Source organism: Oncorhynchus gorbuscha, linkage group LG03 (assembly GCF_021184085.1).
Source record: "Oncorhynchus gorbuscha isolate QuinsamMale2020 ecotype Even-year linkage group LG03, OgorEven_v1.0, whole genome shotgun sequence".
NCBI classification, from domain to species: domain Eukaryota; kingdom Metazoa; phylum Chordata; class Actinopteri; order Salmoniformes; family Salmonidae; genus Oncorhynchus; species Oncorhynchus gorbuscha.
The window spans coordinates 95,951,796-95,976,719 of NC_060175.1; the positions used below are offsets into that span (position 1 = coordinate 95,951,796).

The window sequence follows — 24,924 nt, forward strand, 5'->3', positions numbered from 1 at the left end:
TGGGCCAGCATCCCTGTGGAACGCTTTCAACACCTTGTAGAGTCCATGCCCCGATGAATTGAGGCTGTTCAGAGGGTAAACGGGAGCCAACTCAATTAGGTGTTTTTAATGTTTTGTAAACTGTGTATATTGTGGCAAAACATTTGGTTGTAAGACAAATTGCAAAATAAAACAATTAAATGAACATGAAAATTGACTTCAATATCATTCAATGGTAAGAATTGAATGGCGAAAGCTGACCCGAGAGCAGCACTGCCTTCGATCCTATCAGTATCGACACCAGCGGCAACAACGCACTTAGTGACCGTTCTCTCTGCGTGGTATTTTGGGAAACGCATGTCACATCTTTGGCTGTTGTAGGAAAGATGCATCGTTAAAATAACACTCGTAAGCGATCGGTAAACCGGGCCCTGGTTTGACAATCCTCAGCCACAGTCTTTCACCTCGTTTGCGAAGCCTGAAGCCGAGGCGAGACAACCCTCAACTTTAATTTCCAAATAGAAATAAATTACATGTCTTTCTTAAGATTAGTCCGTCAAACACACATTCTTAGAACTTGCCCAAGTTATAATTCATTTAATAAGGAATTACCTTAAGAGTCCAAAACCACTCCTTGCATAAACAATATTGTGCAAAGCAAATTGTGAGAGAAAGATATATTTATCATTAACTAGCCTATTCAACAGCTCACCCGGAACAAGGTTTATTATTGTAGGAATTCATAAGTCCCAAATACCACACTATTACCTACATAGTGCACAACTATTGACCAGATCCCTACGGGCCCTCGTCAAAAGTAGTGCACTATAGGGAACGGTGTACCATTTGGGACAAAAAGAATAGTCTCTTATTATCAGCTTGTGGGTTCTGATAAGAACAGGGCCCATATCTCCAGCGAGAAAAAGTTGGTCTGGAATCAAAAAGTATGAAAGTCACATAGGAACAGACACACACAAGAGCATGATATCCAGCATCCCTTAGTTACCTTGCCAGACAATTTGCATAATAGCATTGTATTTTGAACACACAGTACTTTCAGTTCGTGCCATATGTAAAGTACATGCTAAATGACTTAAATGTAAATGTAGTACATAACCAGGAACAAAAAAAAACTCAAAACAAAGAGCTAGAAACCAACCAAGTATTACATTGGTAGACGCTGCTGGAAAGACATGGTATCAAATGCTGGCTGTAATACACAATCTCCTTGTTTTTATTCATTTAATGTGGCCAAAAGATGGTAAAATAAATAAAATAAAAATTATATCACAAGTCGTATTGAATGCATGTTAATAAATCAAGAATGAAACTAAATTAAAATCCCCCAAAAGTACTCATTCAATTTCCATTCCAATCCTTCATATGTTTATAGGAATATTTGTCATGATTTTGAATATCCCTTTACCTCTGGTATATCCTGTAAGGAACATACAGTATGTCAGTTTACTATGACAAATAAGCAAAACAAATTTTTACACCTCTCCCTTTGGCAGATATTTGCATTGTCTTAGCAACAACATTCACCATGTCTACATTCATTTCCTGACAAACATAGTGTAAATTAGACAAACAAAACAATTATTTAAAATCTGGAGTATAAAGAAAAGGATCTTCTGTTAACTTCTTGATGACAAGTTAACTTCTTGGTGACAGGGTGGCAGTATTGAGTAGCTTGGATGAATAAGGTGCCCAGAGTAAACTGCCTGATTCTCTGTCCCAGATGCTACTATATGCATATTATTAGTAGTATTGGATAGAAAACACTCTGAAGTTTCTAAAACTGTTTGAATTATGTCTGTTAGTATAACAGAACTCATATGACAGGCGAAAACCTGAGAAAAATCCAACCAGGAAGTGGGAAATCTGAAGCTTGTAGGTTTTCAAAGCTTGGCCTATCGAATACACAGTGTCTATGGGGTCATTTTTCACTTCCTACGGTTTCCACTAGATGTCAACCGCCTTAAGAAACTTGTTTGAGGATTCTACTATAAAGGAGGGGCTCATGAGACCTGTTTGAGTCAGTGGTCTGGCAGAGTGCCTTGGTTCCCCTGATGCGCGGTCTCGAGAGCGTTACCTCTCGTTACATTGCTTTTCTACAAACAAAGCAATTCTCCCGTTGGAACATTACTGAACATTTATGTTAAAAACATCCTATAAGGTTTGACAGGTTTCTACGGACTGTTATATCACTTTTTGAACTTTTCGTCCGACGTTGTGCTGGAACTGCACGCGCCTTTGGATTTGCTTACCAAACGCCCTAACATGAGGATATACTTTATCGAACAAATCAAGCATTCATTGTAGACCTGGGATTCCTGGGAGTGCATTCTGGTGAAGATCATCAAAGGTAAGTGAATATTTCTAATGCTATTTATGACTAATGTTGACGACCCAATATGGTGGATATCGCTTTGACTTCTTTGTTGTGTGAACACTGCTCTCAGATTATTGCATGGTTTGCTTTTTCTGTGAAGTTTTAAAAAAATCTGACAGCGGTTGCATTAAGGAGAAGTATTTCTCTAATTCCATGTATAATAGTCGTACCTTTATCAATGTTTATTATGAGTATTTGTGTAATTTGATGGGTCTCTAAGCTAAATCGCATGTTTTAAAACTACTGAACGTAACGCGCCAAATTAAAATGAATTTTTTAAATATAAATATGCACTTTACCGAACAAAACATACATGTATTGTGTAACATGAAGTCCTATGAGTGTCATCTGATGAAGATCATCAAAGGTTAGTGATTTATTTTATCTCTATTTGTACTTTTTGTGACTCCTCTCTATGGCTGGAAAAATGGCTGTGTTTATTCTGTGGCCTGGTGGTGATCTAACATAATCGTTTGTGGAGCATTCGCTGTAAAGCATTTTTGAAATCAGACACTGTGGCTGGATTAACGAGAATTCTTTTTCTTTTTTAAAATGTAATACTTGTATGTTTGAGAAATTAGATTTATGAGATTTATGTTGTTTCGTATTTGGCGCCCTGCAATTTCATTGGCTGTTGGCGAGGGGTTCCGCTGGCGGAACGGACAGGTTTTAAGATTTTAGTGGTCAGTGATGGACCTCTTCCAACCATATTAGCTGGGTAGAGCATATCGCTGCTTGCCAGTCCAGGGTCATGTTTAGTAGGGTATACCGTAGCAAAATGTTTTGCAACAAATTTAAATCTGTGTTCTCATTGGACAAGTTCAGGTATTAGTGGAGATCACAGTTTCACTCTGTTTCTAAATATCTTCCCCTAATGAACACAACCCAGGCTGCAGTGTTCAGTTCCCTCCCCACCACAAGAAGGAACCAGACCACCTTCATTCCTGAGTCTCCATCATAAATATAGTTAAAACAGTCAGAGGTTAAATCCTGAGCTCATTCACATAGGTATGCAGTACTCCATGTTCTACCAGTTCATTCCTCTCAAGTCAGCAATTTTGTGTTCTCAGCGGCATATGGTCCTGTCCTGTTGTCCTCAGCTGGTACTGGCCTTTCCTTCTTGACCCTGAGTCTATGGGTGGATGGGCTGGTAGAGGGATCAAGGTCCAGTACATGCTTTAGTTATGGTTAAGGTCAGGGGTTAAAGTTCAGGGAGGTCAACTGAATGTCCAGTGCTGGTTGAGATCAGCTGTGTTGCAGTAGTACATCACTATCTGGCTCCCTATCAGGAGTAAGCACTTTCCACTGGCTGGGTTCTGGAGGAGATTCTCCTGGAAAGGACAGAGGGTTAACAATACAGAATCAGACCATGTACTGCAGCTATGGACAGATACAGAACCAGTCAAAAGTTTGGACACACCTACTCATTCTAGGGTTCTTCTTTACTTTGACTATTTTCTACATTTCTACATTAAATATCATATGGAATCACATAGTAACCAAAAAAAAGTGATAAAAAAATATAAAATAGGGTGGCTACTTGCCACCCTTTGCTGTGATGACAGCTTTGTACACTCTTGGCATTCTCTCAACCAGCTTCTTGAGGTTGTCACCTGGAATGCACTTCATTAATTAACAGGAGATACTTCTTAATGCGTTTGAGCCAATCAGTTGTGTTGTGACAAGGTAGGGGTGGTATACAGAAGATAGGCCTACTTGGTAAAAGATCAAGTCCATATTATGGCAAGAACAGTTCAAATAAGAAAAGAGAAACGACAGTCCAACATTACTTTAAGACATGAAGGTCAGTCAATATGTAATATTTAAGTTTCTTCAAGTGCGGTCACAAAAACCAACAAGCGCTATGATGAAACTGGCTCTAATGAGGACCGCCACAGGAAAGGAAGACCCATAGTTACCTCTGTGCAAAGGATAAGTTCATTAGTTACCAGCCTCAGAAATTGCAGCCAAAATAAATTCTTCACTGAGTTCAAGTAACAGACACATCTCAACATCAACTTCTCAGAGGAAACTGTGTCAATCAGGCCTTCATGGTCTAATTGCTGCAAAGAAGCCACAACTAAAAGGACACCAATAACAAGAAGAGACTTGCTTGGGCCAAGAAACACGTGCAATGGACATTAGACCAAATTTGAGATTTTTGGTTCCAACCGCCATGTCTTTGTGAGACGCAGAGTAGGTGAACGGATGATCTCCACAGGTGTGGTTCCCAACGTGAAGCAGGAGGTGGTGTGATGGTGCTTTGCTGGTGACACTGTCGGTTATTTATTTAGAATTCAAGGTAAACCTAACCTTTATGGCTACCACAGCATTCTGCAGCGATGCGCCATCCCATCCCGCTTAGTGGGACTATCATTTGTTTTTCAACAAGACCCAAGGCAAAGGGTGGATACTTTGAAGAATCTCAAACACACCTCCAGGCAGTGTGAGGGCTATTTGACCAAGGAGAGTGATGGAGTGCTGCATCAGATGACCTGGCCTCCACAATCACCCGACCTCAACCCAATTGAGAAGGTTTGGGATGAGTTTGACCGCATAGTGAAGTAAAAGCAGCCAACAAGTGCTCAGCATATGTGGGAACTCCTTCAAGACTGTTGGAAAAGCATTCCAGGTGAAGCTAGTTGAGGGAATGGCAGGAGTGTGTAAAGCTGTCACCAAGGCAAAGGGTGGATACTTTGAAGAATCTCAAATATAAAACATTTTTATTTGCTTAACACTTTTTTGGGTTACTAAACTCAGCAAAAAAAGAAACGTCCCTTTTTCAGAACCCTGTCTTTCAAAGATATTTCGTAAAAATCCAAATAACTTCACAGATATTCATTGCAAAGGGTTTAAACACTGTTTCCCATGCATGTTCAATGAACCATAAACAATTAATGAACATGCACCTGTGGAATGGTCGTTAGGAGAAGAAAAAAAATCAAGGGGTGTGAACACTTTCTGAAGACACTGTGTATATTTCCACACTATGAGATTGGAATAATACTGTGAATTTGTGAAAATGATGATAGTGCCCTTTAGTATAAAAGTATAATACTTTGAAGGCACTGTGTATGAGTGTGCATGTATGCATGCTTGTCCAGGTCATTTTCCTTACCTCTGTAAAGAGCCACTCCTGTTGTGGGGCCACGCTGGTCCCTTGGCCCTTCAGTGTACAGAGCTCTATCTTAACCTGGTCTGGCTGGGGGTTGGCCTGCAGACACAGCTGCTTCCCTATGTTGTGACGCAGCTCCTTATGGGACGTATACTCAAAGTACTGGGGTGACAGAGAAGAGATACAACGACTGAGGAACTTTCCTTATAAAACTGGGTCCCTTTACCTTCTGAAGGCTTACAGAGAATGTATAAAGTCTTTATGATAAGGGTACATTAATCCATGAATAAATAAAGCCTACTTGTTCCAAAAGAGACATCATCCAATTCAATGAGAGTCGATACTGAGTCACCATCTACCACAGTGGCAGTACAGTACCTGATTGCCCCCCATGTTGTGGCAGGTGTACATGATCAGTGGCTTTCCTCCTTGGTTGTTTTCTCCTACATCCAGACAGCTCTGAGTGCCAGAGTTCTTAATCTGCACAAACACCATATCAACACAGCGAATAAACATGCACTGCTTTCCCTAAGGCACAACGGAAAACGACTACAGTGAGTGAGTGTGGTTGTGTACACCTGAAGGGATTTGGGAACGAGACTTACCGCTCCAAACTTGGTCGGGGTGAGGTCTGGTATGAACATCTCGGGGTAGATATTATTCAAATACCAAGTGAAGTTCTTACAATGTAGGCTCTCCCTCAGATTCATACGCTCTGAGATGTCACCAAACCCTTTCTGCAAAACACAGATTCACACGCTCTGAGATGTCACCAAGCCCTTTCTGCAAAACACAGATTCACACGCTCTGAGATGTCACCAAGCCCTTTCTGCAAAACACAGATTCACACGCTCTGAGATGTCACCAAACCCTTTCTGCAAAACACAGATTCACACGCTCTGAGATGTCACCAAACCCTTTCTGCAAAACACAGATTCACACGCTCTGAGATGTCACCAAACCCTGTCTGCAAAACACAGATTCACATGCTCTGAGATGTCACCAAACCCTTTCTGCAAAACACAGATTCACACGCTCTGAGATGTCACCAAGCCCTTTCTGCAAAACACAGATTCACACGCTCTGAGATGTCACCAAACCCTTTCTGCAAAACACAGATTCACACGCTCTGAGATGTCACCAAACCCTTTCTGCAAAACACAGATTCACACGCTCTGAGATGTCACCAAACCCTGTCTGCAAAACACAGATTCACATGCTCTGAGATGTCACCAAACCCTTTCTGCAAAACACAGATTCACACGCTCTGAGATGTCACCAAACCCTTTCTGCAAAACACAGATTCACACGCTCTGAGATGTCACCAAACCCTTTCTGCAAAACACAGATTCACACGCTCTGAGATGTCACCAAACCCTTTCTGCAAAACACAGATTCACACGCTCTGAGATGTCACCAAACCCTTTCTGCAAAACACAGATTCACACGCTCTGAGATGTCACCAAACCCTTTCTGCAAAACACAGATTCACACGCTCTGAGATGTCACCAAACCCTTTCTGCAAAACACAGATTCACACGCTCTGAGATGTCACCAAACCCTTTCTGCAAAACACAGATTCACACGCTCTGAGATGTCACCAAACCCTTTCTGCAAAACACAGATTCACACGCTCTGAGATGTCACCAAACCCTTTCTGCAAAACACAGATTCACACGCTCTGAGATGTCACCAAACCCTTTCTGCAGTAGTGTGTTGGCTTACAGTGAGCTTTGATTAAGATCTTCCTTTTGTGTCGAGCGAATGTGACATTACCAAATCTGGCAAAACAAGATTATCTAATAGTATTATGAAACTTGGGAGTAATTGAAAGCATGCCATGTGCTTAACTATATCTAGCAGTAGGACACTTGGAGTTGACTGAGCACATACCTCTTTGGCCATCTTCGCAGCGTTACTGTTGCGTCGGTAGTAGATGCGTTTGTAGTCGTCCATCCAGACCTCGGCTAATCGTACCTGGTTCCGTGTGATGACCTCAGTGCCTTTAGGGAAGGTGTGGGGGGACTTGGTACGGAACACGTGACCAACCACAGAACACGGAATGATCTCCAGCTGGCCCCCACACTGCCACACCTGGGGAAGGGGGGTGATGTCAGAAAGTTGATAACAGTTAGCTGAATAACTTAGTGACCTGCCTTGTCCCTGGAGGTACAATGACCAAGGACACACCGATTATTTGCAAATTGTATTGATGACATTCTGATGACAACACTGATCCTGTAGCAGCTGACAAAGTCACCGTCTGCATTTCAAACTCATAAAAGACACACCTTCGCCCACTTACCCTCGCCCACTTACCCTCGTCCTATGCCCTTGGGGGAATCCCCGCGGCCATATTTGTCGTCGGTCCAAATGATTAGTCAAGCAAGGGAGCAAAGTAAGCCCCTCAGCCCTTGTTTTTAATGGAGTTTGCGAGTGTACAATTATGTTCACTTCAGGGCCTGAAACACCCCAGAAATGTACATCTGATAAGAAAAGTCAGCCAAAACTTAAAACTTCAATGTCAATATGGAGTCAACATACAAGTGTAAGTAAAAACAAATGTAAATAAGTTAGAAATGGTGCTACTAATGCACAAACACGTCTCGTAAAAGTCATGTTTTTGTTTGGTTAGCTTTTGGAACTTGTGGAAATAAAACATTTTTCTTCTTCAGAAGTAGCTAGTCAGGCTAACGCTAATTCATTTGCTAGCTATCATACAGTAGGTATATATTAATAATTATATAGTTAATATAAGTAGACATGCAATCAGAATTGACTGTAGCACATATAAAACACCTACAAGCTGAAAACACAATCGTCGCAGGATGAACGAGTGACGAATTTCTGGGCAAGGGCGGTCCATTTAAAATGACTTCCTTCCTCCCTCGCCATGCAAGTATATACTCGTCAGACGTCATGATACATCATCAGAAGTGTCCACTTAATTTGAGGGATGAGGGGAGAGGGTATGTCTGTTAAGTGTTTGGAATGCAGCCACTGTCTTTCTGTTTTGACTTCCCAGAAGCCTCTGGGGCTGGTGTTCACAGAACATTTGGGGCTGTATGTTTCATTAGGATATTAAGGGCCTGTCTCCAAGAGGCCAGTTAGACATTTCCTTTCCTGCTTTCATTTCCTGCTTCTGTGCTGGGTGGTGTCTCCTAATTGCAACTTGTAATAAACCAGACTGATTGACTACCTATGACTGCCCTCCTTTTTCCTTCACCTGGAAATTCCAATTGCAGATAAACATGCTCACACCATTTACATGTTACAGCACATGTCATTTCAAATCACTCCAACATGTGCAAGGTGGGAGATTTGTAGAAACAAGGGAGATTATTTAAGACCAGAGCCATATACAACGTTGAGGTCACATGACTCCATTCAACCAATTAACTGTAGGTAATAATCAACAGAAACAGAATGTCGTTGAGAAAGCATAATGCCTCAACTCTCTACATATAGCGCAGTGTTTTAGACTTGCTAAAGTTCTTGATAAATTCCACTTCATTAACGCTGTTAGAGGAAAGAGAAGAGGGGAAACTAACCCTAAAGGACATCTCCACATTCTCACCCCCCCAGATCTCCATCTTATCGTCGTACGTCCCAATGTGTTCAAAGTACTTCTTGGAGATGGAGAAGAGACCACCGGCAAACGTTGGAGTTCTGAAGGAACAGACCCGTAGAGGTGACACATGGTGTCAATGCAATGCAAAAGCATGAGATAATATTGTATTACACCGAGTGTACAAAACATTAAGAATGCCTTCCTAATATTGAGTTGCACCCTCCCACTCTTTTGCCCTCAGAACAGCCTCAATTCGTTGGGGGCATCGAAAGCATTCCACAGGGATGCTGGCCCATGTCGACTCCAATGCTTCCCACAGTTGTGTCAAGTTTGCTGGATGTCTTTTGGGTGCTGGGCCATTCTTGATACGCACGGGGAAACTGTGGAGCGTGAAAAACTCAGCAGCATTGCAGTGTTTGACACACACCGGTGCGCTTGGCACCAACTACAATACCCCGTTCAAAAGGCACTTCACCCTCTGAATGGCACACACACACAATCCATGTCTCAATTGTCTCTAGAATTAAAAATATTGATTTAACCCTCCCTTGCACCTACACCGATTGACGTGGATTTAACAAGTGACCATAGCTTTCACCTGGTCATTCTGTCATAGAAAGAGCAGGTGTTCATAATGTTTTGTACACTCCATGTATATGGCTGTTTTAGACTAGGTATTTGATATATTCCACTTTATTAACGCTGTTTGAAAGCATGAGATAATATTGTGTAAAGTGTTACTGTAATATTGAAGTTACTATACATGCTGAATTGTGAGCTTTTCATTAACACCACTATGCAGGGGTTTAAATAAAGGGTAAATTAAATAAATTATGTAAATTATTTTTGGTGGGTCCCTAGCCCTTACTTGACGGGGTAGGTCTCGTCTTTGCGTCTGTTCCTCTCCTGCTCGGGGATGCCCTCCCAGCCGAAGGTGAGGCTCCAGTCAAAGTTTCCTCTGTTCTGGGCCTTAGAGGTGGCTACAGGCTTGTTGAAGGCAAAGTTATTCAGGTTGATGGTGGTGATCTCTGGGCTGACCACAGCCGTGGGCTCCTCTACGATACGAGCAAGCAGGGGCTCCAGCCAGCCATGGAAACACTCACCTGGGAGGGGAGTGGAGGGTGAGAGGAGGGTGAGAGGAGGGGAGAGGAGGGTGAGAGGAGGGGAGAGGAGGGTGAGAGGAGGGTGAGAGGAGGGGAGAGGAGGGGAGAGGAGGGTGAGAAGAGAGGAGAGGAGGGTGAGAGGAGGGTGAGAGGAGGGGAGAGGAGGGTGAGAGGAGGGGAGAGGAGGGTGAGAAGAGAGGAGAGGAGGGTGAGAGGAGGGTGAGGAGGGGAGAGGAGGGGAGAGGAGGGGAGAGGAGGGTGAGAGGAGGGGAGAGGAGGGTGAGAGGAGGGGAGAGGAGGGTGAGAGGAGGGGGTGAGAGGAGGGTGAGAGGAGGGTGAGAGGAGGGGAGAGGAGGGTGAGAAGAGAGGAGAGGAGGGTGAGAGGAGGGTGAGATGAGGGGAGAGGAGGGTGAGAGGAGGGGAGAGGAGGGTGAGAGGAGGGTGAGAGGAGGGTGAGAGGAGGGGAGAGGAGGGTGAGAGGAGGGTGAGAGGAGGGGAGAGGAGGGTGAGAGAGTTCAGTAACTGGATTATTATTTTAATTAGATTTTTTACAACAAAAGAACAAAGAGGAGGTTCAGCTGACAAACGCTGTGGAACATTGCAGATAGAGATGATATGAATGAAGCTGACTCCATTTCCAATTCTACATGACAGAACATCATCTACACTCTCGACACAATACTTTTCTATTTGAATGTTGTGTAACGTTGCATCTGCAAGTTGCACATGGCTAGTCGAACGCAGAACTCGTCATTGAGACAACGCTGAAACACCAATCCATTGGGCGAGTCAGTGATACATTTTCATTTGTGCCGAAATCAAAATGAAATGACAGTTATCGTGCAAACTCAGCAGGCCTTGGTGTGAAACAGGCTTTTAGAAGTGCCCTCTTTATTTACAGTGGTTAATGCAGTCTTTGGTGTGCTTATCAATGTACAACCACATTTTCTCCCCCACTCGTCAATTCTTTTTTATTAAGTCATACAAAAGTGTTACATTGCGTGAAGTTTAATATACATCCGGTCATTACTAAATGTGTATTGTGATATATTAAAATGTTTTAACACAACAACAAAAAACATGTCATTTATAAAATATTTAAAATCAGTAGACTTCCTCAAATGAAGGGGATGATGATGCAATCTTTGCAAGAGGGAGGGAATCTGATTTCATTGGTCCTCAACTCATGGCTCAGTAATTTCATTCAGGGAAGTTTAGTCGTGAGTTAGCCTGCCCCGGAGCAGATTAGTTCTGAAGGATTCGTTGCCATAGAAAGGGCACAGACAGATTTTTCACCTTGTCGGCTCTGTGACTCAAACTAGCCACCTTTCGGTTACTGGCCCAACTTTCTAACCGCTAGGCTAAGTTACCTATGCTAACTCCTCAAACCTGCTTCGTAGGATAAACTCAGTGGCACTTTATTATGTACATGTTTACAAAAATGTTTCGCTCCTACAGACAGTGAGTCACGTGGCCACGACTTGCTATATAAAGCAGGCAGACAGGTGTCGGGCCATTCAGTTACTATTTGATTGAACGTTAGAATGGGCATAACAAGTGACATAAGCAACTTTGAGCATGGTACTGTATGATCGTCAGTGCCAGGCTCGCCGGTTCCAGTATCTTAGAAACAGCCGGTCTCCTGGGCTTTTCACGCAGAACAAAACAGTACCTACTTTATCCTCCAATGTGTCCCTTGTCTACTGCTCTTCAATCACAAGCTGCGTCTCTGAGAATGTTGCGACAAACAAAACATCCATCCAGTCAACGGCGAAAACAGCTCGTTGATGAGAGATCGAAGGAGAAATGCAAGAATCGGGCAAGCTAACAAGCGGACCACAAACAGTGGTGTGCAGAACAACAACTTGTTGTTCCTTGTCATGGATGGGCTATAATATAATAATAATATGCCATTTAGCAGACGCTTTTATCCAAAGCGACTTACAGTCATGTGTGCATACATTCTACGTATGGGTGGTCCCGGGAATCGAACCCACTACCCTGGCGTTACAAGCGCCATGCTCTACCTACTGAGCTACAGTCTGCTGCTATTGCAGCAGACGACCACACTGGGTTCCACTCCTATCAAGAACAAGAAGCAGCAGCTCCAGTGGGCACGCAATCACCAACACTGGACAATTGAGGAGTGGAAAAACTTTGCCTGGTCCAAAGAATCCCGGTTCCTGTTGCGTCATGCTGATGGCAGTGTCAGGATTTGGTGTAATCAGCATGAGTTCATGGCCCCATCCTGCCTGGTGTCGACGGTACAGACTGGTGGCGGTAGTATAATGGTGTGGGGAATGTTTTCCTGGCACACATTAGGTCCCTTGATACCAATTGAGCAACGTTTCATGCACCAAAGTATTCAGGCTAGGGGGTCTGACCTGGTACTACCTAATAAACTGGCTACAGTGTATATATATATCCATGCAATGCCTTTATCACCTTGTATCTGGATTTATAGTTCACTTTACATCTCTCTAAGCATACGTGAGTGGAATGGTGTCGCACATCTAGGTTCTAGCAGGGTAACCCGAAGAACAAGTTTCAACCGTTGACTACTAAGAGAACCCCAATCTATAATGGACATCTAACTGAGACAAACCGACTAGTCCTGACCTAAGGCCACTAACCACTATTTTCTTTATCAGTGTTCTTTCCTGATAGTTTCTGGTTGAAAATACACATCTACACAGGACCTTTTAAATGGTCCTGTGTGGTCGGGAGTTTCAACTTTCCATAGTGACATCACTTTGCAGTAAATTGGTTAATAGACCAATAACAAAAAGAGTTCCAAACCTCTGCCAATAACAGCTAGTTTTCCCCCTTCCACTCAGACTACTTTTTTTCTAAAAAGCTATTTTTGACCATTTGAATGGAAATCTTTTACAGTAAGGTAATTCATTGTTACCCAAATTATTTGATATAAAAACTGCTGCATTGGGTCTTTTTCCCAATATTAGTATTTGAGACTCCAACATTTCTGCTTTTTTTCTAGTACTAACACACTTCATTACACTAATCAAGTCATCAATTTGATGATCTCAATCAGGTGTATGAGGTGCGAGGGCAACAACTCTAATGTCCACCCCTTTGAGTCCCCAGGACCAGGACCAGGATACACTGCTTTAAAGAACTCAATATAAATATCACAGGCAGACAGCGGGGAAACCTCTTGGTACAAACATTAACACATTAGAAAATCTACCACATACCTTTAACACTTTGCAATAATATATACATAACATGATTTATAAAGGGTTTAAAAGTAGTTTATAAACTCAGTTATTAGATTATAGGTAGTTCATCTGTACTAAACATTTTTTTAAATGTAAATGCATTGATCTCATGGGAACCATTTGACCCCCTCCACCTATCCTTCCATTTTTTCTTTTTTTTAACCTTTATTTAACTAGGCAAGTCAGTTAAGAACAAATTCTTATTTTCAATGACGGCCTAGGAACAGTGGGTTAACTGCCTGTTCAGGGGCAGAACGACAGATTTGGGGCAGAAGGACCAGATTTGACCCCCTCCACCTATCCTTCCATTTGACCCCCTCCACCTATCCTTCCATTTGACCCCCTCCACCTATCCTTCCATTTGACCCCCTTTACCTATCCTTCCATTTGACCCCCTCCACCTATCCTTCCATTTGACCCCCTCCACCTATCCTTCCATTTCACCCCCTCCACTTATCCTTCCATTTCACCCCCTCCACCTATCCTTCCATTTCACCCCCTCCACCTAGGTAGGATGAGGAGGTCGTGGCTTGATTTGAAACCATACCAACTCTCAATACAGTAGCTAGTCACAGTGTGCATCCAGGAAGGAGAGTGTCTGTCCCTGGGCCTCCCATTCCCTGGGCCAGTATTCATTCATTCATCCACCCATCACTACTCACAGTGTGGGTCCAGGAAGGTGAGACTCTCTCAATGGGCCACCCAGCATTCATTCATTCATCCAACCATCACTACTCACAGTGTGCGTCCAGGAAGGTGAGAGTCTGTCCCAGTGCCCCACTAGCCCCCAGGAGCCTGGCTGTGATCAGGCCCTTCCTCTCCTGCTGTCTCACCACCTTCACTATATTCAGCTGTTTCACATACTCATCCAGCCGAGTCCCTAGGTGCTCTGGTAGGAAGAAGGAAACACATACCTGATATTAAACTATTTTCTTCACGTGCATGGAGCATGGGGGTTAATGACAGAAGGTTAATGCTGTGTTCATAACAAAACGGGAAACTCACAAAATACTACTTGTAAAATTGGAACGAGTTGTGTGCGTTCACATGCTTTGAACTCCTTGAAAATGCCTATTGGCGAAATGGCAAGCAATATATATATCTATATTAATAGATTATGTTAAAATGTTTTGTTGTTGTTTATTGCCGAAAAAGCTGTTGGCGGTAATTTCCTTAGTACTGTATGTGACGTCTGAGTTCAGCATGTGGGAGAAATCTGAGCTCAGCCATGATAGACGTTTTTTCCACGGGTTAGAGGGGCATTCAAGTGAATTTTTCCCGGTCGTATACTTGTATTTACAAGATGTTATGAACACAGCATTAGAACAACATCTCTAGGGAACTGACAGAGAGCAGGGGTGTGTTCATAGGACTGTTGTCTAAATGTGATGGCATAGGACTGTAACCACACGCTGTCTAAATGTGATGGCATAGGACTGTTACCACATGCTGTCTAAATGTGATGGCATAGGACTGTTACCACATGCTGTCTAAATGTGATGGCATAGGACTGTAACCACATGCTGTCTAAATATGATGGCATAGGACTGTAACCACATGCTGTCTAAATGTGATGGCATAGGACTGTAACCACACGCTGTCTAAATGTGATGGCATAGGACTGTTACCACATGCTGTCTAAATGTGATGGCATAGGACTGTAACCACATGCTGTCTAAATGTGATGGCATAGGACTGTAACCACATGCTGTCTAAATGTGATGGCATAGGACTGTAACCACATGCTGTCTAAATGTGATGGCATAGGACTGTAACCACATGCTGTCTAAATGTGATGGCATAGGACTGTAACCACATGCTGTCTAAATGTGATGGCATAGGACTGTAACCACATGCTGTCTAAATGTGATGGCATAGGACTGTTACCACATGCTGTCTAAATGTGATGGCATAGGTCGTTAAAACAGGGAAATGAAACTGAACCGATACAGACGGGATACAGACGGGAGGAGATAGAAGCGGTTCCAAGGTCCAGGAGCAGTTATACTGTAGTTAACCAACCCTCCTCTTTTAGTCTTTATTACTGACGCTATGCCAATGTCACTTCCTGTTCATAAGGGAACACCCAGTTTCAGAATGAGATGATCACAGTCATTGACACGTTAACAGTCTAATAATAATAGTAGGCTGCGTTTACACAGGCAGCAATATATTCCCCACTTATTGGTCTTTTGACCAATCACATCAGATGTTTTCACATCAGATATTTTTCAGATCCAATAAGTGAATAAGTGAAAAAGATCAGAATTGAGCTGCCTGTGTAAATGAAGTCATACATGCTTTGCTCTGAAACGGAGTTGTGATCCATAGACAAGAAATCGAAGAACGTGCTCAGAAAAAAGGAATTAATGTAATTATCTATGGCAAAATGCTTGGATAAGATGTGTCCTAATGAACGATCCAGGCCCCGCAGTATGTGTTCCTCTAAGAGCCAGTGGTGTCAAGCAAGGCCTAGTGGCGTCAAGCCCTAAACCAAGGCCTATCTATCTCCTTCTCTTAGTCCACCCATGGTGTCAGGCTCCAGTTCTTGAGCCCTCATGCCCACCAGTGGTGCTGACATTGTCCACTAATCAATTATACAAATTGATCAATTATCACTGCCCTAAGTTTTGCCCCATGTCATTAGCAGGACTGTAGCTAGGCAACAGTAAAGCCCTGAAAGATTCCAACCTGCAGTGCTGGCGTCGTCCACCATGATGATCTCAGTGAGCAGGGCAGCAGGGGAGGTGTGGAGGACACTGTAGACGGTACGCAGCAGGGTGGACCAGGCCTCGTTGTGGAACACTATGATTACACTGGTGGTGGGGAGAGGAGGACAGCGGCGGAACTTACGCTCCACACACCTGGGAAGAAAAGACAGGGCAAGACTGTGTCAAATCAAACCAAATTGTATTTGTCACATGCGTCAAAACAACAGATTTAGACTAACAGTGAACTACTTAATTATTGGCCCTTCCCTACAATTTAGAGAGAACATGTTTTAAATAATAACACAAGGAATAAATCCACAATGAGTAACGATAACTTGGCTATATACAGAGTACCAGTAGCGAGTTGATGTGCAGTGGTACGAGGTAGATATATAGAATTAGGTAAAGTGACTAGGCAACAGGATAGACAAAACAGTAGCTGCAGTGTATGGGATGAGTCAAAAGAGTTATTGTCAAAAATGGGTCATTGTAGATAGTCTGGGTAGCTAATGACGAACTATTTAACAAACTACTTTGCAGTCTTAAGGCTTGTGTTATTTCATAGTTTTGATGTCTTCACCATTATTTTACAATGTTTAAAAGAATAAAAAATAAAGACAAACCCTTGAATGAGTAGGTGTCCTAAAACATTTGACCGGTAGTGGAAACCAAAGTGATTGAAATATAACTTGAAAGCTTTTAGGAAAAAACAGTCAGTCTAAAAGCATTGGATTGGTGGAGACGTGGGCTAATGGGAGCTTCCACCACATTTCTTACACAAGCCATTTCCTTTCAAATCAGTGAAGGGAAGTGAACAAGAAGGAGAGATAATTAGAACATAGTCTTACTCTGGTGGCCGGGTGTCGTCTCCTAGGCTACGGCTGAGGGAGATCCTGTCGGAGGAGAACTGATTGAAACAGTTAACAGTCATCCCATTTTCCTTCTCTTTCTCCTCCTCTGGTGTCATCTTGTCTTTCTCATAGCCTGTCCCATCTGCCCCGGGCCCCTGGGGGTCCTGTTGGGGCCTCTCCAGGACTGGCTTCAACTCTGCTTGGGTGTAGTGACCTGGAGGACAGTTGCGGTCTGAGGTGGCCTGCTGCTCCTCTACCAGTGGAGGCTGGGGAGCTCCAATCTGGAAGCCCAGGTTATTATTCGTTTTCTTCATTTTATTTAAATTATTATATAATGCAAGAAAAATAATTCAAAAGCCCACCCACTGTACTACTCTAGCCCCCCCCACCAAAAGGACTCATAAAGGTACCTGGAAGCCCAGGTTGTTGACTGCTCCTCGGACCATCACCAGCACTCTCTCCTTGCGTTCCACCAGGTCTTGGAACCAGGGGTCCTGGACAGAATTGGAGCTGATACCCACGTCTTTCTGGAGTATGACAAGGACAACCATAAACAGAGTCCCCCCAGCCAGGGCCAGCTTCAGGAGGGACAAGCGCCGAAGCAGGAACAGACGCATGGTGGTGGGTCAATGCAAAATGGCTGCTGCTGGAAAGAGGGGGAGAAAATAGATAGTTAATTTAAAACTGGAGGTATTATTTAGTAATGGCAGCAAACAGCTATTCAAGAATATCTGCAATTTTCTTAAATAGACTCAAACAAAAAATACTTTCTTTACCAAGGTGAATCTATTGCAGTTTTAAAATGTAGTTCTACCCAAAAACAGATGCCTATAATAACTACCTGCCAAATGTCAAAAGATGTGGACCAGTCAGCTCTTCTTAACCAGCCTGTACTATGCGTGTACCTAGCAACTCTCATAGCACTCATCCACTGTCATAGCTACTCTCTCTCTCTCTCTCGCTTTCTCTTTCCTGGGTGTACGAGGAGTCCCAGAGGAATAGCCACACACACATACACAACACACACGCGGCGTGAGTAGAGAGAAGAGAGTGACCAACACCTGCTCCAGCCAGAGAACACCCCTGGACTTATTAACACCTGCTCCAGCCAGAGAACACCCCTGGACTTATTAACACCTGCTCCAGCCAGAGAACACCCCTGGACTTATTAACACCTGCTCCAACCAGAGAACACCCCTGGACTTATTAACACCTGCTCCAGCCAGAGAACACCCCTGGACTTATTAACACCTGTACCAGCCAGAGAACCCCCCTGGACTTATTAACACCTGCTCCAGCCAGAGAACACCCCTGGACTTATTAACACCTGCTCCAGCCAGAGAACACCCCTGGACTTATTAACACCTGCTCCAGCCAGAGAACACCCCTGGACTTATTAACACCTGCTCCAGCCAGAGAACACCCCTGGACTTATTAACACCTGCTCCAGCCAGAGAACACCCCTGGACTTATTAACACCTGCTCCAGCCAGAGAACACACCTGGACTTATTAACACCTGCTCCAGCCAGAGAACACCCCTGGACTTATTAACACCTGCTCCAGCCAGAGAACACCCCTGGACTTATTAACACCTGCTCCAGCCAGAGAACACCCCTGGACTTATTAACACCTGCTCCAGCCAGAGAACACCCCTGGACTTATTAACACCTGCTCCAGCCAGAGAACACCCCTGGACTTATTAACACCTGCTCCAGCCAGAGAGAACACCCCTGGACTTATTAACACCTGCTCCAGCCAGAGAACACCCCTGACTTATTAACACCTGCTCCAGCCAGAGAACACCCCTGGACTTATTAACACCTGCTCCAGCCAGAAACACCCCTGGACTTATTAACACCTGCTCCAGCCAGAGAACACCCCTGGACTGCTCCAGCCAGAGAACACCCCTGGACTTATTAACACCTGCTCCAGCCAGAGAACACCCCTGGACTTATTAACACCTGCTCCAGCCAGAGAACACCCCTGGACTTATTAGCACCTGCTCCAGCCAGAGAACACCCCTGGACTGGACTTATTAACACCTGCTCCAGCCAGAGAACACCCCTGGACTTATAACACCTGCTCCAGCCAGAGAACACCCCTGGACTTATTAACACCTGCTCCAGCCAGAGAACACCCCTGGACTTATTAACACCTGCTCCAGCCAGAGAACACCCTGGACTTATTAACACCTGCTCCAGCCAGAGAACACCCCTGGCTCCAGCCAGAGAACCCCCTGGACTTATTAACACCTGCTCCAGCCAGAGAACACCCCTGGACTTATTAACACCTGCTCCAGCCAGAGAACACCCCTGGACTTATTAACACCTGCTCCAGCCAGAGAACACCCCTGGACTGCTCCAGCCAGAGAACCCCCTGGACTTATTAACACCTGCTCCAGCCAGAGAACACCCCTGGACTTATTAACACCTGCTCCAGCCAGAGAACACCCTGGACTTATTAACACCTGGACTTATTAACACCTGCTCCAGCCAGAGAACACCCCTGGACTTATTAACACCTGCTCCAGCCAGAGAACACCCCTGGACTTATTAACACCTGCTCCAGCCAGAGAACACCCCTGGACTTATTAACACCTGCTCCAGCCAGAGAACACCCCTGGACTTATTAACACCTGCTCCAGCCAGAGAACACCCCTGGACTTATTAACACCTGCTCCAGCCAGAGAACACCCCTGGACTTATTAACACCTGCTCCAGCCAGAGAACACCCCTGGACTTATTAACACCTGCTCCAGCCAGAGAACACCCCTGGACTTATTAACACCTGCTCCAGCCAGAGAACACCCCTGGACTTATTAACACCTGCTCCAGCCAGAGAACACCCCTGGACTTATTAACACCTGCTCCAGCCAGAGAACACCCCTGGACTTATTAACACCTGCTCCAGCCAGAGAACACCCCTGGACTTATTAACACCTGCTCCAGCCAGAGAACACCCCTGGACTTATTAACACCTGCTCCAGCCAGAGAACACCCCTGGACTTATTAACACCTGAGAACCACAATACGTCTGTTGTCCTCAATCATTTTTACCATTTTATTGTTGATTTCAATTGGCTGAAGCAACTATGTATTTCAAATGTGTCCACTTTAAATTCAAATCATACCTGCCTGCACTCACCTGCCCCAGCCAAGAACACACCTGTCCAAGTAAACACCGGTCATACCCTCCCCTCCCGGATGTGTGTTTCACCTTGTGGGCCTTCAGCTGTCGGCTGACTGAGCAGCTCCCACACACATTAATGAATGACGCCTCACATAACACACACACACACACACACACACACACACACACACACACACACACACACACACACACACACACACACACACACACACACACACACACACACACACACACACACACACACACACACACACACACACACACACACACACACACACGACTAAATTCAGCTCCACAACTAGCCATTAATTATTTGTTATTTTTCAATTTTATTTGTAATTTTTTACTTCAGTTTATTTCAGTAAATACTTTTAACAAATATTTTTCTTAAAATTGCATTGTTGTTTAACGGCTTGTAAGTAAACATTTCACTGTAAGGTCTACAACGGTTGTATTCGGCGCATGTGACAAAAAAACATTTAATTTTGAATCGTTCCTAGTGAATATGGCTTGGTTTGTGCTGTCGTGACAAATCCATTAGTCATTCAATGGAGCTGGCAAGACCACACAAACAGATATTGGACTCAGGCTATTCAACACATCCTGCTTTACGAGGGGGTATCAATCACAATAATGACAGGCTTCGGTGAACACGGCTTAGGACCTCTTAAAAACTCTCATTCATTTAAGCCAGTCCTCTCAAGGAAAGCCTACTTCCATCATTGATTCAATACACTCTCGTGGTTCAAGTGCCCAATATTGGCCACACAGAGTACTACTGACTCGAATGTGGAATGTTAACAGTCTGTTTGGCTTGTTTTTATGCTGGACGTCGGTTACATGCCATGTGAAGAAAGAGGACTATTTCTAGTTCTACCATGTAGTATGGAAAATGTGTTCAGAACAACTTCTAATATAAAGTTTGCCCTTCCAATAAAATGTCATTAATGTTTGAACCGTAACAAATAACCATCCAGATGTCAAAATGTTCATATTTTGTTACAAAGTTCTTGGACAACTTTTTTATTAACAAATAATAGACTGAATTTGTACTATAACAATACTGTACTTCAAAGCCATCATTGTATGACTATCAGTGAATGCTAGGCCAAATATAAGTAAGCAAACTACTTCAGCCCGTGATGACACTTTCTCTTCTCCCTCCACTGAACTCTGCAACTCCTTCCTTTAGTTTGTCAAGATCACCAAAATAAACATCACTGACCGATCAATCTGCCTCTGCTGCCCCTCCCCGTCAACCTCCCAACAGTCACCTCTGAAACCGACTCTCCACATTCTCCCCCCATTGACTCTCCCTAGATCTCAAAACTCGTCATGCCATCGAAGATTACAACCTGCTCCCTGGATCCTCTACCCACAGTTCTCATTGAAGCCTGCCTGCTCTCTGTCCAGATCATACCTACTGTACATCAACCTCTCCCTCACCCATGGAGCTACAAAACAGCTGCAGTCACCCTCATCTTAAAGAAGGCCAGAGTACAGCGTTGAGATTGCCTGCAATGACAACAAGCTCAGTCCGAAGATGCTGTGACACTCCGCCCAAGACCGTGACGGACCCTCCACCTCCAAAATCGATCCCGCTCCAGAGTACAGGCCTCGGTGTAACGCTCATTCCTTCAACGATAAACACGAATCCGACCATCACCCCTGGTGAGACAAAACCGCGACTCGTCAGTGAAGAGCACTTTTTGCCAGTCCTGTCTGGGTCAGCGACGGTGGGTTTGTGCCCATAAGGCGACATTTCTGCCGGTGATGTCTGGTGAGGACGTGCCTTACAACAGGCTTACAAGCCCTCAGTCCAGCCTCTCTCAGCCTATTGCAGACAGTCTGAGCACTGATGGAGGGATTGTGCGTTCCTGGTGTAACTCGGGCAGTTGTTGTCATCCTGTACCTGTCCCGCAGGTGTGATGTTCGGACATACCAATCCTGTGCAGATGTTGTTACACGTGGTCTGCCACTGCGAGGATGATCAGCTGTCCATCCTGTCTCCCTGTAGCGCTGTCTTAGGCGCCTCACAGTACGGACATAGTAATTTATTGCCCTGGCCACATCTGCAGTCCTCATGCCTCCTTGCAGCATGCCTAAGGCATGTTCACACAGATGAGCAGGGACCCTGAGCATCTTTCTTTTTGTGATTTTCAGAGTCAGTAGAAAGGTATCTTCAATGTCCTAAGTTTCATAACTGTGACCTTAATTGCCTACCGTCTGTAAGCTGTTAATGTCTTCATGACCGTTCCACAGGTGCATGTTCATTCATTGTTTATGGTTCATTGAACAAGCATGGGGACAATGTTTAAACCATTCACAATGAAGATCTGTGAAGTTATTTTGGATTTTTACAAATGAACTTTGAAAGACAGGGTCCTGAAAAAGGGCCGTTTCTTTTTTTGCTGAGTTTATCTACCTCAACTAAGGGCCTGGGTGTTGGGGGCACTCGTACCACTGCACATCGACTCTGTACTGGTACTTTGTGTATATAGCCAAGTTATTGTTACTCATTGTGTATTTATTCTTAAGTGTTATCTTTCTATTATTTGGATATAATCTGCACTGTTTGGAAGGGCCGTAACAGGGCTCTGTGCTTGGTCTTTTACTCTTCCTCATCTACACCCCCCCCCCCGGTCAGATCCTCTGCCATTCAACCTTGACTTCCTATGTTACCCCAACGACACCCGGGGCTACCTCAGCACCAAGTCCTTCCTCAACCCACCTCTGATCCACATTGAATACTGCCTCTGAAATACAAATCTGAATGCAACACAACTTCCTCAAGCTAAACAGGGACAAAAACCGAACTTCCTCATAGGAACCAAAACCACACTCAGCAAAGTTGGAAACCATTGATGATACCATTGTCTCTCTCTCTCCACACACATGCAACCTTGGCATAATCCTGGACTCCACCCTCTCCTTCGTCCACCATATCCCAACAGACTGTCAAAACCTCATTCTTCCACCTCAGCATTAATGCCAAAGTCAGGTCCTCCCTTTCCTGTCCTGCTGCTGAAAATCTGATCCATGCGTTCATCTCCCATCTCGACAAATGCAACTCAAGCTCCCTCCATAAGCTCCAACTAGTTCTGTTCCACCACAGCAGGCCACCTTGCTGCTTCCCAGGTCCAAGCTCCAGTGTTCTGGTGACAGGGCCGTTTCCGGGGTTGCTCCAACCATGACTGAGACCATCACCATCTTTCAGTCCCTCTTAAAGCCTCACCTGTTCACTATGGCCTAAGCTTAACCCCCCCCCACCCCCCACACCCCCCCCCCCCTGACACACAACACCTATGCGTTCACTCATGCCCTCCATTAGCCATACCACTTCTCTGTTTCTTTCTGATGTTAGTCTGGTGTTGTTTTCTTTTATTCTCCTTTTTACGTTTACTTTCTACTATTGTAAAGCACTATAGAAATGGTTTATTATCCAAATAGCACTATGCAGTGAGAATAGGAAGACCACCCATAAATCTGGTGAACCAGTCATTTACATACCGGAAACAGTACAAAGGGTTGGCAACAGTGGTGAGGAGTGATGTATACCATCAATACTACTGCTGCTAGATACTATAGACACCACGTGAACATGAAACTGCAACATTGTTACAAGTGAACATGAAACTGCAACATTGTTACACTACTATACTAAATAGGCTTTTGAAAGTAAATAACCATATAATTATTGAAGGCACTGTAAGCCCTAAACTGAACTCTAATTTAAAAATTCCCAAGTAAATTTGAGTGGTTTTTAAACACGTTGCCTCATCTAAGATCTTTTCCAGCTCGTCGTTGTTAGATGATGCTAGAAGCAGGAAATTGGTTGTGACAAAATGATCAGGAAGTATTTCACTATAGCATATAAAATATGACTTGAGTTAGTTTTAAAAAGTAAGCTTTCCCTTTGTGATTTACACAAACAAAATAACTAAATGTATGACATAGGATAAAATAACAAGCTGCCACTATCACTATCGTTTCTTGTTGTATAAGTGTCTCACAGGAAATTACATACAGTAACATAACTTTATTGCAATACAAATGTAGCCGTTCTGGTGCACAAGGGAAAAAACCGTTCATTGCACGATACAAGACAGATGCAATGATGCGTTGTCTCCCGGAGAGCTTTCTTTCTTACCTTGGAACCTGTTCACAAATTTGAAGAGACGGCTTTGCGAGGCACTTTATTTAGTATTGCAAATAAGATAGACGTAGGTATTCATTTAAAAAGTTTATTTTACTCAGCGCGAAAAGGATACACCAGCACCAACACCGTGGCCTCCCGATTTCCCCTTTGAACCGAACAGGTGCCATTCGTTGAAATGATTAACTGCCGTCTGCAGGGTCCTAAAGAAAACTAAACTCCACGTCACTGACACAGAGCGGACTGTGACGGTCCGTCAGGTCTATGGGCTTGTCTACTGTTACTTTGCAACCAGGAATACAACTTTAAAACATCTGTAGCCTAGATTAATTTATTCTACATCAAAATCACTCTGATTTTCAAAACGTTTAGATTAGCCATTTGGCAGCTGGAAAAATAATTCACATTGTGTGACGTTCTTGAAAATGATCGGACCAAGGCGCAGCGTGAATTGAGTTCCACATCTTTAATTACAAAGTGAAACAAAAATTGACAAAGACCGTGACGACGTAGTGCTCAAACACACTAACACAAACAATATCCCACAAATGCTGGTGGGGGGAAAAAAGCCTACCTAAATATGATCCCCAATTAGAGGCAACGATTACAAGCTGCCTCTAATTGGGAACCACACAAACCACCAACCTAGAATA

The 24,924-nt window shown here is 43.9% G+C and overlaps 2 protein-coding genes across 4 annotated transcripts in view; both read right to left on the reverse strand.

The window, feature by feature from the left end:
- The window catches only part of LOC124032308 (glucose-6-phosphate 1-dehydrogenase-like), a 22,200-nt gene extending 20,439 nt beyond the window's left edge, over positions 1–1,761 (reverse strand). The window contains exon 1 of the mRNA XM_046344610.1: positions 592–1,761. The gene's annotated coding sequence lies outside the window, so the exon portion shown is untranslated. The remainder of the gene's footprint in view (positions 1–591) is intronic.
- LOC124032307 (polypeptide N-acetylgalactosaminyltransferase 6-like) lies at positions 1,758–24,462 on the reverse strand. 3 transcript variants are annotated; one of them, XM_046344603.1, is made up of 12 exons: positions 24,266–24,462; positions 17,375–17,607; positions 16,962–17,245; positions 16,094–16,266; positions 14,142–14,291; positions 9,929–10,163; positions 9,041–9,158; positions 7,383–7,583; positions 6,095–6,226; positions 5,868–5,969; positions 5,493–5,651; positions 1,758–3,705 (listed from the first exon to the last, which is right to left on the reverse strand). In XM_046344603.1, the coding sequence occupies exons 2-12, from the start codon at positions 17,579–17,581 to the stop codon at positions 3,592–3,594; spliced, it is 1,875 nt and encodes a 624-aa protein (XP_046200559.1). In that variant the 5' UTR covers positions 17,582–17,607; positions 24,266–24,462; the 3' UTR covers positions 1,758–3,591. The 3 variants fall into 3 exon arrangements, with proteins under 3 accessions (XP_046200559.1, XP_046200558.1, XP_046200560.1); XM_046344602.1 differs by having other exon boundaries at positions 17,375–17,610; XM_046344604.1 differs by lacking the exon at positions 24,266–24,462 and adding an exon at positions 20,110–20,205 and having other exon boundaries at positions 17,375–17,610.
- Positions 24,463–24,924: the final 462 nt, after the last annotated feature.

Excerpts from the sequence above, each read along its gene's own strand:
- LOC124032307 (XM_046344603.1), bottom strand. The coding sequence starts at position 17,581 with ATGCGTCTGTTCCTGCTTCGGCGCTTGTCCCTCCTGAAGCTGGCCCTG. Across the intron at positions 14,292-16,093 it reads GGACGACGCCAGCACTGCAG|AGCACCTAGGGACTCGGCTG; the intron begins GTTGGAATCTTT and ends TCTTCCTACCAG. Across the intron at positions 10,164-14,141 it reads CACCTTCCTGGACGCACACT|GTGAGTGTTTCCATGGCTGG; the intron begins GTGAGTAGTGAT and ends CTCCCCTCCCAG.